The 14,583-nt window shown below is 49.8% G+C and overlaps 6 protein-coding genes across 6 annotated transcripts; 4 read left to right on the top strand and 2 right to left on the bottom strand.

The window, feature by feature from the left end:
* Positions 1 to 1,062: 1,062 nt before the first annotated feature.
* On the top strand, positions 1,063 to 1,410 carry N7477_005466 (uncharacterized protein; the record flags this gene model as incomplete). Its single annotated transcript, XM_056967129.1, has 2 exons — positions 1,063 to 1,117; positions 1,184 to 1,410. 2 exons carry the CDS (start codon positions 1,063 to 1,065, stop codon positions 1,408 to 1,410), a joined length of 282 nt encoding a protein of 93 aa, XP_056821883.1.
* A 228-nt stretch (positions 1,411 to 1,638) lies between these two features.
* On the top strand, positions 1,639 to 2,899 carry N7477_005465 (deoxyhypusine monooxygenase; the record flags this gene model as incomplete). The annotated part of the gene is made up of 2 exons (XM_056967128.1): positions 1,639 to 2,303; positions 2,374 to 2,899. 2 exons carry the CDS (start codon positions 1,639 to 1,641, stop codon positions 2,897 to 2,899), a joined length of 1,191 nt encoding a protein of 396 aa, XP_056821882.1.
* A 67-nt stretch (positions 2,900 to 2,966) lies between these two features.
* Positions 2,967 to 3,501, bottom strand: N7477_005464 (DNA-directed RNA polymerase I core subunit RPA12; the record flags this gene model as incomplete). Its single annotated transcript, XM_056967127.1, has 2 exons — positions 2,967 to 3,322; positions 3,387 to 3,501. 2 exons carry the CDS (start codon positions 3,499 to 3,501, stop codon positions 2,967 to 2,969), a joined length of 471 nt encoding a protein of 156 aa, XP_056821881.1.
* Positions 3,502 to 3,857: 356 nt separating this feature from the next.
* On the top strand, positions 3,858 to 9,390 carry N7477_005463 (putative sister chromatid cohesion protein Mis4; the record flags this gene model as incomplete). The annotated part of the gene is made up of 4 exons (XM_056967126.1): positions 3,858 to 4,023; positions 4,091 to 4,280; positions 4,334 to 4,470; positions 4,526 to 9,390. The coding sequence occupies 4 exons, from the start codon at positions 3,858 to 3,860 to the stop codon at positions 9,388 to 9,390; spliced, it is 5,358 nt and encodes a 1,785-aa protein (XP_056821880.1).
* A 598-nt stretch (positions 9,391 to 9,988) lies between these two features.
* On the top strand, positions 9,989 to 12,236 carry N7477_005462 (putative NADH-ubiquinone oxidoreductase 64 kDa subunit; the record flags this gene model as incomplete). Its single annotated transcript, XM_056967125.1, has 4 exons — positions 9,989 to 10,805; positions 10,883 to 11,370; positions 11,402 to 12,161; positions 12,220 to 12,236. The coding sequence occupies 4 exons, from the start codon at positions 9,989 to 9,991 to the stop codon at positions 12,234 to 12,236; spliced, it is 2,082 nt and encodes a 693-aa protein (XP_056821879.1).
* A 1,049-nt stretch (positions 12,237 to 13,285) lies between these two features.
* N7477_005461 (glucose-induced degradation complex GID8) lies at positions 13,286 to 14,519 on the bottom strand (the record flags this gene model as incomplete). Its single annotated transcript, XM_056967124.1, has 3 exons — positions 13,286 to 13,816; positions 14,024 to 14,219; positions 14,440 to 14,519. The coding sequence occupies 3 exons, from the start codon at positions 14,517 to 14,519 to the stop codon at positions 13,286 to 13,288; spliced, it is 807 nt and encodes a 268-aa protein (XP_056821878.1).
* Positions 14,520 to 14,583: the final 64 nt, after the last annotated feature.

The raw sequence follows: 14,583 nt of genomic DNA, 5'->3' as shown, positions 1-14,583 counted from the left end.
TCCTCCCGCTTTTACGTCCGAGGTCTATCAGCATACCCATCCCTCTATGATGCCGTTTCTCTTTTGCGTGGTGACTTCCAAGCTTTTCACATTAACGAAAGCTGCGCTCATGGCCCGGAACTTTCACCATCGGACTACGATAGGCTCACATGCCTGTTCTCCATCTGTCTCATGATGCAAGATTCCATAACCACTCCACCTTGTGGTCCCATGAGCTCTCCAGTCTCTTCTCATGGGTTGGTCATGCTAGACGACGCTTTGGCTAACTCTCGGAGCCTTTGGCAAGCTTCCGTTAATAATCTGCGGCCGTTTCTTCTCCACCATATGCTGGAGTGCCACCTCAATGGACCGCAAAAAATCGATTACATCAGGCGAATTATGGAAGTGCTCAGTCATCTGAGCTTGGAAGCCGGAGTTGGGATCGAAAAATGTTTACTGAACATGCTGTGCCGTACTCAAGCTTCCCAGTCGACCTTCCTGATAGATGATGGCTGGACACCTGATTCACTCTTGTCATCTATCCATGGACAAAAGAAAAGATAAAATTTCAAGGAATTGTACGAGGCAGCCCATGATGACCTGGCTCTCGGAAACACCGAACCCGGGATTCTAGTGTTTTCTAGACATGTAGCATGATTCAGGACTTCGCCGCCAGATCGGGTTGCGACTAATTACTATTCGACCAGGTGAAATCAAATCACAAATCTTTCCGAATAATGGACCCGTGTTGGAATCATACCAAAGCCAGTGCTAAGCTTCGATCAGGCTGTGATCTGCAAGAAACTGACTCAAGTCCGTAGAACTACTCGATCAATGCTACTGCATTCACCCAGATGCTCCAGTGAAGGGACCGACAGCTCCAGAGGTCTTGTCAAGTATCATGACCTAGGGAGGCTCATTCTGAAAGTGTTCCCATCGCTGATATGGTGTGAGACTGCATGGATATGCAAAGAGCAGGGTTTTTAGAAGGGAGAAGAGGTAGACAAGAGGGGCAGAGCTTTGGGCTCCCATCCCTAAATCGGCACTTCTTTACGGATACCCCATTTATTGACCCTGATCAACATGATGGTCTCGGTCGGAATAACTCCGAGCGGGGAATTTCTCTGCATGTTTGGTAGTGTCTTCTAATGGCACTTCCATGGTCCAAAGAAGGAGCAACGTACCTGAGTGGTCGTCGATTTAGTCCGACCCGTCTCCGATCCAGGCGAAGTTACCGTGAACAGCGCAGACCCTCTGGAACAGACTAGTATCAACCTGAGCTTCTTCACTGATAATCTTGACATCACCTCCATGCGCAAAGGTATCAGATTCAGTAACGACGTTCTCACAAAGGCCGAGGGATTCAAAGATGTCGTGCTGGCGGAGTATGGATGGAAGATGCCATTAAATAATGATGAGGAGATGAACTGAGCTGCGCTGGATAGATACTAGACTGCATTGGTTCCCCTTGGAAATGGCGAGATTGTTGAAGAATATTGGGCAGGGTGTTGTTGACCCGAACCTAAGAGGTCATGGGTATTTTCAATTTACAGGTGAGTCTGAATTAAGAATCCTCTTGAGAACCGTCTCTCGTGACTTGCGAGACCTGTTTGCTTTTATGAAGAATTAAAAAAGATAAGGATAATAAGTTAGAGACCAATGGATATAGAGAGCAGGCAAGTACCTTGGGAGAGTATAAGCAGAATTGGCGCGGGCCAACCACATCCGAATCGGCGCAGCCCCGCCACCCCACCTCAAAAAATCGATGATAAGATCAAAAAGATTGCGCCCTCAGACCCTCCACCACAGAACTTTTTGCATATACAACCCCCCCTCCCCAAAATGTCACCCTCCGCGACTGAGACCCCCGACGGGACAGTCTTTACCCTCCGTAAGGTTCTCACCTCTGAATCCGAGCCTCTCGCTCGCCGCTTTCGCGCCCTCTTCTCCCTCAAGCACCTCGCGTGCCTGCAGCCCCCGACTGAGCAGACCCTCCCGGCCATTGAGGCGATCGCTGCTGGTTTCGCATCGCAATCGGCTTTGCTCAAGCACGAGCTTGCTTACTGTCTCGGCCAGACCCGCAACCATGACTCTGTCTCGTATCTGCAGCAGGTTGTGAAGGATGTCGAGGAGGATGCGATGTGCCGCCACGAGGCCGCGGAGGCTCTCGGTGCCCTTGGTTATGATGACAGTTTGGCTATTCTGAAGAAGCTGCGCGATGACGAGAACGAGTTGGAAATTGTTCGTGAGACTTGCGATATTGCGGTCGATCGTATCATTTGGGAGAACTCTGAGGCCAGGAAGGCTGAGAAGTTGAAGCCCAGGTATGCTCTCTTACGGTGTTAAGATATGTATGGATTGTGATCAAGAAACGCTAACGTATTTTTAATCCAGTGATTTCACTTCTATTGATCCCGCTCCCCCCATGCCGCTCGAGGCCCGTGAGCCCTGCATTCCGGACTTGGAGAAGACACTACTTGACACCAAGCTCCCTCTCTTCCAAAGATACCGTGCCATGTTCGGCCTACGCGACCTCGCGTCGCCACCCGACCTCCCCACAGCATTTGACGCCGTGAACGCTCTCGCCAAGGGTCTCAAGGACCCCTCGGCTCTGTTCCGCCACGAAGTCGCCTTCGTCTTCGGACAGCTCTGCCACCCAGCTTCTATTCCCTACCTCACAGAATGCCTCGGCGACCTGAAGGAGCAGGGTATGGTGCGACACGAGGCTGCCGAGGCTCTCGGCAGTCTGGGTGACGAGGAGGGCGTCGAGGAGACCCTGAAAAGCTTCTTGAATGACCCCGAGCAGGTAGTGCGCGATAGTGTGATCGTGGCTCTTGACATGGCTGAATTTGAGAAGAGTGGCCAGGTTGAGTATGCGCTGGTGCCGAATGGAAGTGCCCCTGCAGTTGCTGCAGCATGATGAATCTTTTGAATGGAAAATGAAAAATGTCGTGACGTCGTTATTTTGATACTCTTATCCCGCTCTGTTATACAGCCAAAACATAGACCCGTTTCTTTCTTAAAGTCCTCCGTATTTGCTCAGTTGTTCGAGGTTTCCCTGCAGCGATGATTAGTACGAATTTTGGTGGAATGGAGGGTCGGATGCCATACTTGTGACCGCAAACACATCGATAGAACACGGTACTTCCTTCGTCTGCACTGCGCAGCTGAACGGTGGTGAAGAACATTTCAGTGCGACCACAATTCTCGCAAAGCTTTTCCGTGACAGCTTCTGTTTTGCGGTCCTCGGCGGACAGGGTTTGGACTGCAGAACGCTTGGCTCTCAATGCGGAGGGGAAGGCGGCGGGCTTGGATTCCGAGACAATGGTTTCGGGGACAATATCTGGTAGTTGTTAGTTCATCGCAACCCGGAAGCCGTCATGCAAAGCCTCAATTGAAGCACTAACCCTTGTTCCTGGCTCCGCAGACCATGCAGTGTAGAGTCGCATTTGCATCTCCGGTAGACTCGCGCAGCAGGTTGCCACAGTCGGTACAGAAGATCAAGGAGCCGATGACAGACATCTTGATTATGAAGAAGACAGTGCAGAGAGCTAGTCAATTTAAGAATATTCAGCAGAAAAAAGCCGTGAGCTGGTCAATGTCAAAGTAGACCGCGGATGGTGACTTTTTTTTCGACTGCACGGGCCACCGCGATACCCGCGCAGGCGGTAAAACGCGGCAGAGTAATGCTCCGGCGAAAGTGATGAATTAGCGATATGTTCATCATGAGCTCTTCCTGGTTTTTTGTCGCTCGTTGCCCGACTGGAGAGTAAAAACCGTGAAGCATTATATAAATGCTCACGCACGGTGTCATGACGCTGCTCCAAGCAGGTCTTTCCTTTGACTAACGCTATCCTCTTCGACTGGTAACCGCCATCATGGATCAGAATGGGCGTCCGGCTGTTCAGGTCGTCGTAAACGGTCATTCACAGCCTCAGCGGGCTTATGGATCCAATATGTCTCTTCAGAATCAGTCTCGGTCGCTGTCTGTGGATGAGGCGCTGCAGTATTCGCCCATGTCTAGCGCTCCTGTCTTTGGCTTTGGTATGTCATTCCATGAAAGCGCCCTAAATCACGGTGGAAATGTGTCTGACAGTAACTTTATTTTCAGACTGTGTCATACGCCCCGATGTTGGCAGACCATCAACTACCACCTCCATGAATCATGTTCTGCAAGCTGGTCGTAACACTCTTAGTGAGCTAGACGCGGAGATTCAGTCAGGGCAGGACGAGTCAAGTCGTTTGGAAACATCACGGGAATACTTACAACAATTGCTGGATGGAGAGCAGCTGACTGAATTGTGAGAATTTCATCACCCCGCGTGCTCAGCTTTCACTGACGCTTCTCCTCAAGCAAATTCAAGTTACCTCCTATCATTAGCCGTGGCCAATCTATACGTCCAAACGATGCCGATACCCTTCAAAAAAGTCGCAACCAGCTTGGCGCATTTGCGCGCATGATGCTTGATTCCACCGACATTGCATACAGATGTGAGGAATTCCATGGTTTTCAAAGTTGTTTGGACCTTATACTGACCGGTCTCAGATCCCAATACTTCGCCTCCGAAGGTGAAGACGGAGAAAAAGCCAGCTAAGAAGACATCGGTCTCGAAATACGCAGCTTCCCTGAACGAGCAGGCAATTCAGTCAAATCGATCAACCTCGACTTCATATCAACCGTCGCCCTCCTCGAGCCAAATTGCCGTGGTAATCCCGGTCAAATCTACACCTACAAAGCCAAGCCAGCCCAAGAAATCACAGCTCAATATCCCGGGTTACGACACAATGACAGCCGTGCATCTGAAGGACCAAAAAGCAGAGGCGGACGAAGCCCTGCTGAAACTGCAGGATCTACTTCACGAGGTATTCGAGGCGGAGGATCAGATCGAACCAGACTCCACATTTGTTCCAACTTCCGACAGACCGAACCCTATATTTGTGAACGCGAGATCGTTAGAAGTGCACGCAGCGGTTCTCTCGAATGATGCCCATAACCGGATCCAGAGAGGTATACGGAGAGTAACTGGTTTCGACAGACTGCAGGACATTCCATCGGATTACCTCAACAGGATTCGGAAGCTCTGTGAAAAGCCCATAGTGGCGGCTCAGGCTCCAGATCTCAGTTTGAATGACTCGTCAAGTGAAACTGAAGCGCAAGAGTGGGGGGACAAGATCGAGGATATGCTGAATGCTTTGCTCGCCGTTGGAACTCTTCTTCAGACCATGTCAGGTCGTCAAACTGAGAGAGAGCTTTGCCCGGAAGATCTAATTGAAGCCATTCCAACCGTGTTAAATCAAGCCTTTGATCACTGCATCATCCCTGCTGTCGAGGCGCGGTCTGGAGGCAAAGACTCCGAGTATTTCTCTTTCTACTCAAATCAAAAACGACTCATCGGAAGCCTGATCCATCAAAGCAAGAAGGTGCTCGCCCTTTTCTCGGAATTCTTGTCTCGAATCGAAATTCCAGAAAGTACAGTTACGGCAGTCGAGTTCTTTGCTGCCAAGCTTATCTTTGTTGAAAATGCCTACAATGACAAGGATTCGACCATTGGATATCAAAAATTTGAGCCGGCAAGACGAGGGGCCATGGATGTCCTCGCCAAAATTTTCTCCAAGTATCCTGATCAACGTCCCTACATCTTGGATGAAATTCTTGGCTCGTTGGAGAAACTTCCATCTACACGCCAGAGTGCAAGACAATTCAAACTTGCAGATGGCAAAAACATCCAGCTCCTCACTGCACTGGTGCTCCAACTGGTGCAAACCACTGCGTTGGAATCACCAAGTTCGTCCAAAACCAAGCGTCGTCTGCAAGCTCAGGCCGATGGTGATGACGATGAATCGATGGGTGAGGGCGAAGGTAAGAAAATTACAGACCTCGAGGACGAAGATGAGCTCGACAATTCCTTGGAGCTCTTGGCGGCCAAGGTCAATAGACTATATGACAATGCGGTCCGCAGTGCGCAGTACATCGTGAAATTTATAGTTCAGCGTGCTATGACATCAACCAAAAGCGGCGATCAACCCTACCGAAACATTCTTGACCTTTTCACTGAAGACTTAATTAACGTCCTTGGGTCCACTGATTGGCCTGCCGCCGAGCTTCTCCTTCGAATCATGGCATCGCAAATGGTTGGAATCGCGGATCAGGACAAAAGTCCGGCCACTGCAAAGAGCATGGCTCTAGAGCTTCTAGGGTGGATGGGCTCTGCCATTTCTGATCTGATTGCGACTGCCCAGCACATGCTTCCTGCTTTGGAAGACTCCGAAAGTGATCTCACAGAGGAGCTCAAGCAGCAGTTTGAGGAATTCTCCTCTCGAGCATTGCATCCACAAGACTTGATCGCTCCAAGGGGCCCTTATCGCATGGCCCTTGAATATCTCTCCCAAGACAGAAACTCCGACAACTCACAAATCGCCAGTGCACGTGGCTACTACTTGGCCCATTGGGCGAAGAATGTCTGCAACTTATTCTATAACTCAAATGACAAGGAAGATTTGACTCATGACCAAATGACCGATGAGTTGGTGGTTCTTCTTTCAAGATCATTCTCCGATTCTCGCTGGCTCGAGACTCACAGACAATTTGACACTATATCCAACGTCCACGGGCGATTTGCGTATGTCCTTACAGTGCTCAACTCGAGCTTTGGCAAGGCTCTCGACACAATTCTCAAGGTTCTATTGAATTCTATCGGCAGTGACCAAGCCAAGGTTCGCAGCCGAAGCTTGAAAAGTGTTATCTACATGCTGGAGAAAGATCCAAACCTTCTTGACCGAGATGCAGCAGTCATGCACCTGATTCTTCGCTGCACAACAGATGCGTCGCCTATGGTCCGTGACTCTGCCTTATCCCTGATTGCGAAATGCATCGCGCTTAGACCGAAGCTTGAAGAAGAAGGCTGCCGCAGCATTCTCGCCTGTGCAGCTGATCAAACCGCTGGTGTTCGGAAGCGCTGCATTAGCCTGCTTAAAGAGCTTTACCACAAAACGCATCGGCATGAATTGAAGTTGGCTATCCTTGACAGCTTCCTCCAGCGCACTGGCGATCATGACGATACCGTGGCCACGGCGGCTCGTCAGACTTTTGAAGAAATCTGGCTGGTTCCTTTCCACGAGTCTATTGATTCTACCTCAGATGGACCAAAGCTGAAGATGGCTCTTGGGGAGCAGGTCGGCTTGATTGTCGGTCTCGTTCAACGCAGCGATACCGCTCTCGATTCACTTAGCATTTGCCTCAAGGCTGTGCTTTCAGAAAAATCGAAGTCTGCGTCGATGAACTTCAAGGTCTGTAAGTCCATGATTTCCATCATGTTCCAAAGACTAGTTGAAGACGCAGATGCTTCTGGCAAGGTGTTCCAGCAGGCTCTCCTTCAGACAATCACCGTGTTCGCAAGGTCGGATGCGAAGTTGTTCACACCAGATCAGTTGGAGGCTCTACACCCGTACATCGGCAACCTTGCTACCGCAGATGATCTTTTTATCTTCCGATCCGTCGTGGTGATCTACCGCTGCGTCTTGCCAGAGATTTCTTCTTCGCACAACACTCTGCTCAAGGAGGTACAGAATGACCTTTTCAAGAGCGTTGCCAAGCTAGCTCGTTCAGAGCTCAACGAAGTGATGGCTTGTTTGTGGACAATAAACGGCGTGTTGAAAAACACCGACAGATTGGTCAAACTGACAGTTTCCGTGCTCAAGCCTTTGCTACAATACAAGAGCGTTGATCTTTCAGCAGAGACGAACGCCCAAGTCGCGAATCGAGCCAAAAGCTATATTCGTATTGCGGGCTGCGTTGGTCGTCACTGCGACCTTGAAAGCTATGCCAATCACTTCAAGGCCCAATTCCCCACATCGGGCGGCAAGAGCGTGGCTGATCTCATGGTGGACTCAATCCTGCCGTTCACATATTCTAATCAGCCTACGGATTTAAGGGTCATGGCTCTTGAAAGCCTGGGAGCCATTTGCCAGTCTTGGCCAGCCCAGTTTGGACGCGAACCTGCCCGTAAGACCTTTTCTCAAGTTTTCAAGGAAGACGCTCCAACACTGCATAACATCGTCCTTCGTTCATTCTCAGACTTCTTTGCCATGCACGAGGGCAAATCTGAAAAGAACATGCAAATCTCGAAGGCAGAATCACAGGAAGAATCGACCAGATTAGGAGGTTCACTGAAAGCTAGTGATAATGATGGCGCAGCGGCGTTAATCGCCCAACACTTCCTCAAGAACATGGTTCAAGTGGCACAGTCGCGACAGGATGCCTATTCGCTTACTGCCATTGAGCTTATTGCAAGTATCAATCGACAAGGGTTGGTGCATCCCAAGGAATGTGCCGGCGTTCTTGTGTCTTTGGAGACATCGACGGTGCCAGCAATTTCCAAGATTGCCTTCGACACTCACAAGCAGCTCCACCAGCAGTACGAATCAATGTTTGAGAGAGAGTACATGCGGTCGGTACAGGAGGCCTTCTACTATCAACGTGATGTTGTGGGCGACTCGAATGGTGCGACCGCTCGACCTTACGTCTCGAAGCTGGCTCCGTTGTTCGAAATCGTCAAGATCAGTAACAGCCGTTATCAGAAGAAGTTCCTATCCAATCTCTGTTCCAAGGTCAATTTTGATCTTAAGAAACTCGTCGTGGAAGGAGATCCTCCCGAACACCTTTTGCTGGCTCGCTTCATCTCTCAGAACCTGGCCTTTTTCGATTATGGACAGCTTGCTGAAGTGGTGCCCACCATTGCTGTCATGGAACGCATTGTGTCATCTACCGGTACCGTCATCGCTCATGCCATCGACACCGATCTGTTCCCTACTCCCATCGGACCGCCAGTGATTGACACCCCTGCTGGTATGGTTGGGCTTCCTCCGGATCTGCAAATGCAAATGATGCAGATGCAAATGCCATTGCCGCCAAGCACCCATCAGCAAGTTGACCCGCTCACTCTCCGGCGATTGGCTACGGCTGCGGCATCCCTGTCAATGATCTGGGAAGCACGGACCTATCTACGCCGTCTGTACTCTATTCATTCTCACACAAAGGACAAAGACAGTAAGCCTGCCACCAAAGAGCTGAACAAGACTGCGACCAAGGTGCATGGTGTGACAGGAGACAAGTTTTGGGAAGCTATTATCAAAAACATGGCTTCCCTGAACAGCGAGGAAGCTATGCTGAGCAAGTGTCGCGAGTTCTCCACTTTGCTGGCAATCGATGAAGAGCTCAGAGTGGACCGCCACGACGACGCGGATGGTGATCTCGACGCACCTGGTGATCTTGATGATATGACCAACCTTGGTGGATCACGTCCTATGAAACGCAAGAGTTCCTTCTCGGGTACCGGGCTCAACAAACGGCCGAAGAGTCGGAAAGGCTCCGTCGGTAAGAAGCTAAGTGCCGAACCGGATAGCTGGGATTGATTGCCGATTGCCGGAAAGACGATTCGACTTAAGACATCCCGTTTGCTATTCTTGATTCCTGCTTATTCACTCTATCCTGCATATCCGATGAAGGCGTTATTTTTATTCTTTGGGTATTTATGGGTTCGGTTCTTTTTTTTCATGTTTCTAAAGGACCTGGGATACATTGTTCACTTAACTTCGATATGCATGCGGCGGCGCAAGACAAGGAAGTGGATTCATTTGCTTAAAGCTAGGCTCGGGTACTCTAGCTCCATTATCTTATAATATGAGTATATATGCAATAGAAAGACATTCTGAGCTAGTGATTTTTGGTATTTCTACACCGAACCACTCAAGTACGTAAATTTGCTTGGATGTGCCGACTTCCCGGTACCACGCTGGCAACACGTGACCTCGGATGACGTAGTAGTCGTCCAGCGCATTTGTTTCCTGAGTCGCAGCTTCCTTTCCCCAAGACATTGCTGAGCTATACTCTCGTTGTTCCAATTACTTTCTCAATACATCCTCTTGTGCTGGCATAGCGGCGGGCTATGACCTGAATCGTCATTCTTGGCACTCATCTTCTCTCGAGCTCTCCTCCACCCGTCTACTCATCATGAGCGCAGCGCTGCTCCGGGGTCGTCCGGGCGGCCCCGCGCTACAGTCAATTGCTTTGCTGTCGACGAGATTGGAATTAAAGGCCTTTTCGACAGCAAGGTCTCCTATTTCACGCGCCCTGCATAGCAAGACACGACTCCTGCAACGGCGACCCTTCGGCCCTACTCTCAATGCATCCAGTCCGATCCGGTTCAAGTCCGATATCACCACTGCTGCCAAGGCCGCGCCGGCTCGTCATTCTAGAGCCTGGAATATTATGTATAAGATATTTGCTTCCTGTGGCTTTTTCGTTATCGGTACCGGTATTGTTGTCGTCGCTTTCTTCATCTACGATGCCAGTACCTACCGGGAACTCCGCACGTCAGGAGACCTCCCTGTTTCTGAGTTGGCATTGAACCCGCGTCGAGGTGGGCCGAAGAATCTGCCCATTGCAGATGTCCTTGTGAGCGATTATGACTCGGAGGCGATGCTCGAGCAGAAGGACAAACCACGTCTGGTCATTCTGGGTACCGGCTGGGGCAGTGTTGCACTCCTGAAGAATCTCAACCCGGGTGATTATCATGTCACTGTTGTTTCGCCGACCAATTACTTCTTGTTCACGCCTATGTTGCCTTCTGCTACTGTTGGTACACTAGGTCTGAAGTCTTTGGTTGAGCCTATTCGCCGGATTATTGAGCGTGTTGATGGCCATTTCTTGAAGGCTTCGGCGACCGATGTTGACTTCTCGGAGAAGCTCGTTGAGGTTTCCCAAGTGGACAATGACGGTGTTCGGCAGAATTTCTATCTCCCTTATGATAAGCTCGTTGTGGGTGTTGGTAAGTTGGGTTCGATAGCTTCATAGAAGCTTCACTTGCAAGTACGAAGACGACAGGCTAACATGCTTGATTTGTAGGTTGCGTGACAAACCCGCATGGTGTCAAAGGCCTTGAGCACTGCAACTTCTTGAAGACGATTGACGACGCTCGAGAGATCAAGAACAAGGTCTTGGATAACATGGAACTCGCCTGTCTTCCCACTACCACTGACGAGGAGCGTAAACGCTTGCTCTCATTCGTCGTCTGCGGTGGTGGCCCCACGGGTGTTGAATTCGCCGCCGAGTTGTTCGATCTACTCAACGAGGACCTCCTGTATTCATTCCCCAAGATTGTTCGGAATGAGATCTCCGTCCACATCATTCAGAGCCGGACTCACATCTTGAACACTTATGACGAAGCCCTTTCTCAATACGCCGAGAGTCGCTTCACTCGTGATGGTATCGAGGTTTTGACAAATGCCCGCGTGAAGGAAGTGAAGAAGGACCGCGTTCTCTTCAGCCAGGTGGAAAACGGTGAAGAGGTTGTCAAGGAGGTTCCTACAGGATTCTGCCTCTGGTCCACTGGAGTTGGTACGAGACTTCTGCATCTACCGTTAGACGATGGTTTCAACTGACCTTCATCTAGCACGAGCCGAGATCTGCGATAAGCTTTGTGAAAAATTGGAAGGACAACGCAACAAGCACGCATTGGAGACCGATTCCCACCTGCGCGTAATTGGCGCACCCCTGGGTGATGTCTATGCCATCGGTGACTGCTCGACAGTGCAGAATAATATCGCTGCAAATGTCATCAAATTCCTCCGTACGATCGCTTGGGAGAAGGGCCAAGACCCCGAAAAGGTGCACCTGACCTTTTCTGAATGGCGCGACGTTGCCAACCGTGTGAAGAAGCGCTTCCCCCAAGCCTCCAACCATCTTCGCCGCCTTGATCTCCTCTTTATGCAGTACGACAAGGATCATTCCGGTACTCTCGACTACGGTGAACTGTCCGAGCTCCTCCACCAGATTGACACTAAGCTCACCTCACTTCCTGCCACTGCCCAACGCGCTAACCAACAGGGTCAGTATCTGGGCCGTAAGCTGACCAAGATTGCGGCTGCTCTGCCTGGTCTCAAGGCCAACGAGATCGACTACGGTGACCTGGACGACGCTGTTTACAAGGCCTTCAAATACAAGCACCTTGGTAGCTTAGCATACATCAGCAACGCTGCTATCTTTGACTTTGGAGGTATGAGCTTCAGCGGTGGTGTTATTGCTATGTATCTCTGGCGTAGTATCTACTTCGCCGAGAGTGTTAGCTTCCGTACTCGGTGTATGCTGGCCATGGATTGGGCCAAACGTGCTCTTTTCGGAAGAGGTGAGTTTTTCTTTCTCTCTAACATCATTATTCTACTTGATCTAACATATTCTTGCAGATCTGATGAGCTTCTAAGCGTCATTGACTATCCTCACGAACCTGTTTGGTAAAATTTTGACCTAGAATATTTGACCATGTCGATTGAGCACAGGTCATTTGGTGTTCTTATTGTTTGCTGGTTCAAGAGCCTTTCATACACCATTATTTGTTCCTAACTTCTTCGGTCTTTGCATGGATTGAGTCCGGCATGTACACCTGTTTTTCTGCTTTCCTTTTACTCCTGTCTGCAGGCATGCATTATTTGACTTGCATAAATCTTGTATCTTTTATAAAGTACTCGAGGACTTGGTATCTCTACGTATTGAACTTTCACGCTTAACCGGTTGGGCTTCCGCTATCTTGGACTTCGCGGTCATCAACGTGTCGGGATCTGCTGACACACGCCTATGTTAGTCTGACTCTTTATTTTTATTTTTACCTGGTGGTCGAATTTCTGAGTCTAGAGTCTTAGCACTGCAGGATCAACACACTTAACGATATGCTCCGCTGGCACTCAAATATTCGCACTCATTTGGTATCAGTGATGTATTTCCGGCATCGATGTCATGTGAGCTTGAATAAATAGAATCGAAGTTGGTTACATTCATGGCCATAGAGTACAACTCATACTTTTTTGTTTTTCAGGTTCTCTGGTGCTTGTGAGCTCTGACTATATGTCGACTTGTTCCACGGTGAAGGCCCCATTTTCTACAGGGATACACGGGGAAGGGATGAGCCCCGGAGCACTTTGACGGAAAGTGAATCTTGAAGTAGACAAGGACTCGGCCTGCATGTGGGTACTTGTCGAGTAAGCAACTCATCTGGGATGGAGCTAGCAGAACTTCAATTACGGCAAAGTAAATTATCCCTAAGGACAGAGTAGACGCATTAGTCCACAGAAATATTGAATTGTATTGTATCAAAGAATTGATCCAGGACCACAGAAACATTCGCCGGACACCGAAAAGACAAACCGTGCCCCGAAGCGCCTTGCTATTAAATGAAGAGAAATGGAGGAAAGGCTGTCAGCGCACAATCACTCGGCACCCGACAACAGCATGCACAAAAGCCTGAGACGAAGACATTCACGAGATCATGTTGTCTAGGTCACCGTTGTTGGCCATGACTGTGTCGGTGCCATTATGGCTGGAATCATTGTTGGGGTCGTTAGTGTTACTACTTTGGCTGCCGCTGTGAGAATCGCCGACGAGGCCGATGTCCAGCTTCTCGGGAATGTCCCTCTTAGCTTCACGGGCCTTATTCTCTGCAAACGCGCGCAGCTTAACGAGGTTTCGCAGGCGCGCCTCTTTACGTGCGCCCTGGTTTTGCAGGATTGCCTCGTTCACTTGCGTCGCAATTTCTTTACGGAGACCAGGGTCCAAGAGGGCGGCCAGAGACGGAGTAAGGTTGTCATTAGGGAAAATGAGCAGTGCCAGAGTCCGCTCTAGGTCCTCCAAGAACTGTGGATTGGTTGGAGCGCGAGGGGCTAGCTGCGCCGTCGCGAACTCGAGGGCTGGACTGATGTCGCCGTCGGGACTGGACGTGCAAGCGCGGATTAGTTCTACCAGCTGCAAGCGCAGGAGTGCGAAGTGCAGAGACGGGTCTTCATCCAGAATCTGACAAATTGCGTTAGCGTCATTCAGACAAAAGTTTTGTGATGCTGCAAGATGAATGTATGTTTGCTAATCATACTGAGGACTGAAGATGAGTGTTTTTCCGCAACTCCCCGTAGGGTATGTAGGAGTGGTGCATGAAACGAATATAATCATAAAAGCAAGAGTGGGAGGGGTGGGTTGGTGTGAAAAAAAAAAGTTGATTCTTACCTGAGGGTTCAACTCGTTGATCTTCTCAATCGCCGACTGAATATTTCCTGAGTGAATTGCAGTCCGAATATCAACCCGCTCCTGTATGGCGTCAAGATCTGTCCGAAGTTGGATGTTGGCCTCAGCCGCGAACTTGTTTGCAGCAGCAGGGTAGCCATTTGTGATAAGGTAGTCCATGACCAAGTAATTGACATCACTGAATCTTGACATTAGCGGATGTCACAAACAACAATTCAAACGGCATCGATGTGATGATTGGATGTGGATCAGATAGACAAGTCATATTGTGTTCTCCTCAGCATTTTTCAGAGAGATTCCCAACTTGAGTTCAAGGTGCATCATATCACAGACGGCCAGTGAAGCCGCCGTGAGGGGGGCGGGGGTGAAGAAGGTAGAGTGGAAGAGAGACAACTCACGTCTTGGATGGCTTGACCTCTTCGACCTTCCGCTCGAACTGATGCCATGTCGGCGTGGTCGTCGAGGAAGTGCGCGACATCTGTGCAGAGTTAAAAAGAGCACCACGGGTGAATTGCACACGCCGAGAATGTCATACAAGATTA

The sequence above is a fragment of the Penicillium maclennaniae genome (genome assembly GCF_028827695.1).
Source record: "Penicillium maclennaniae strain IBT 15551 chromosome Unknown utg000005l:1.0-2652337.0:1.0-2654196.0, whole genome shotgun sequence".
In the NCBI taxonomy this organism is placed as follows: Eukaryota; Fungi; Ascomycota; class Eurotiomycetes; order Eurotiales; family Aspergillaceae; genus Penicillium; species Penicillium maclennaniae.
This window is presented reverse-complemented; position numbering and strand designations above follow the sequence as displayed.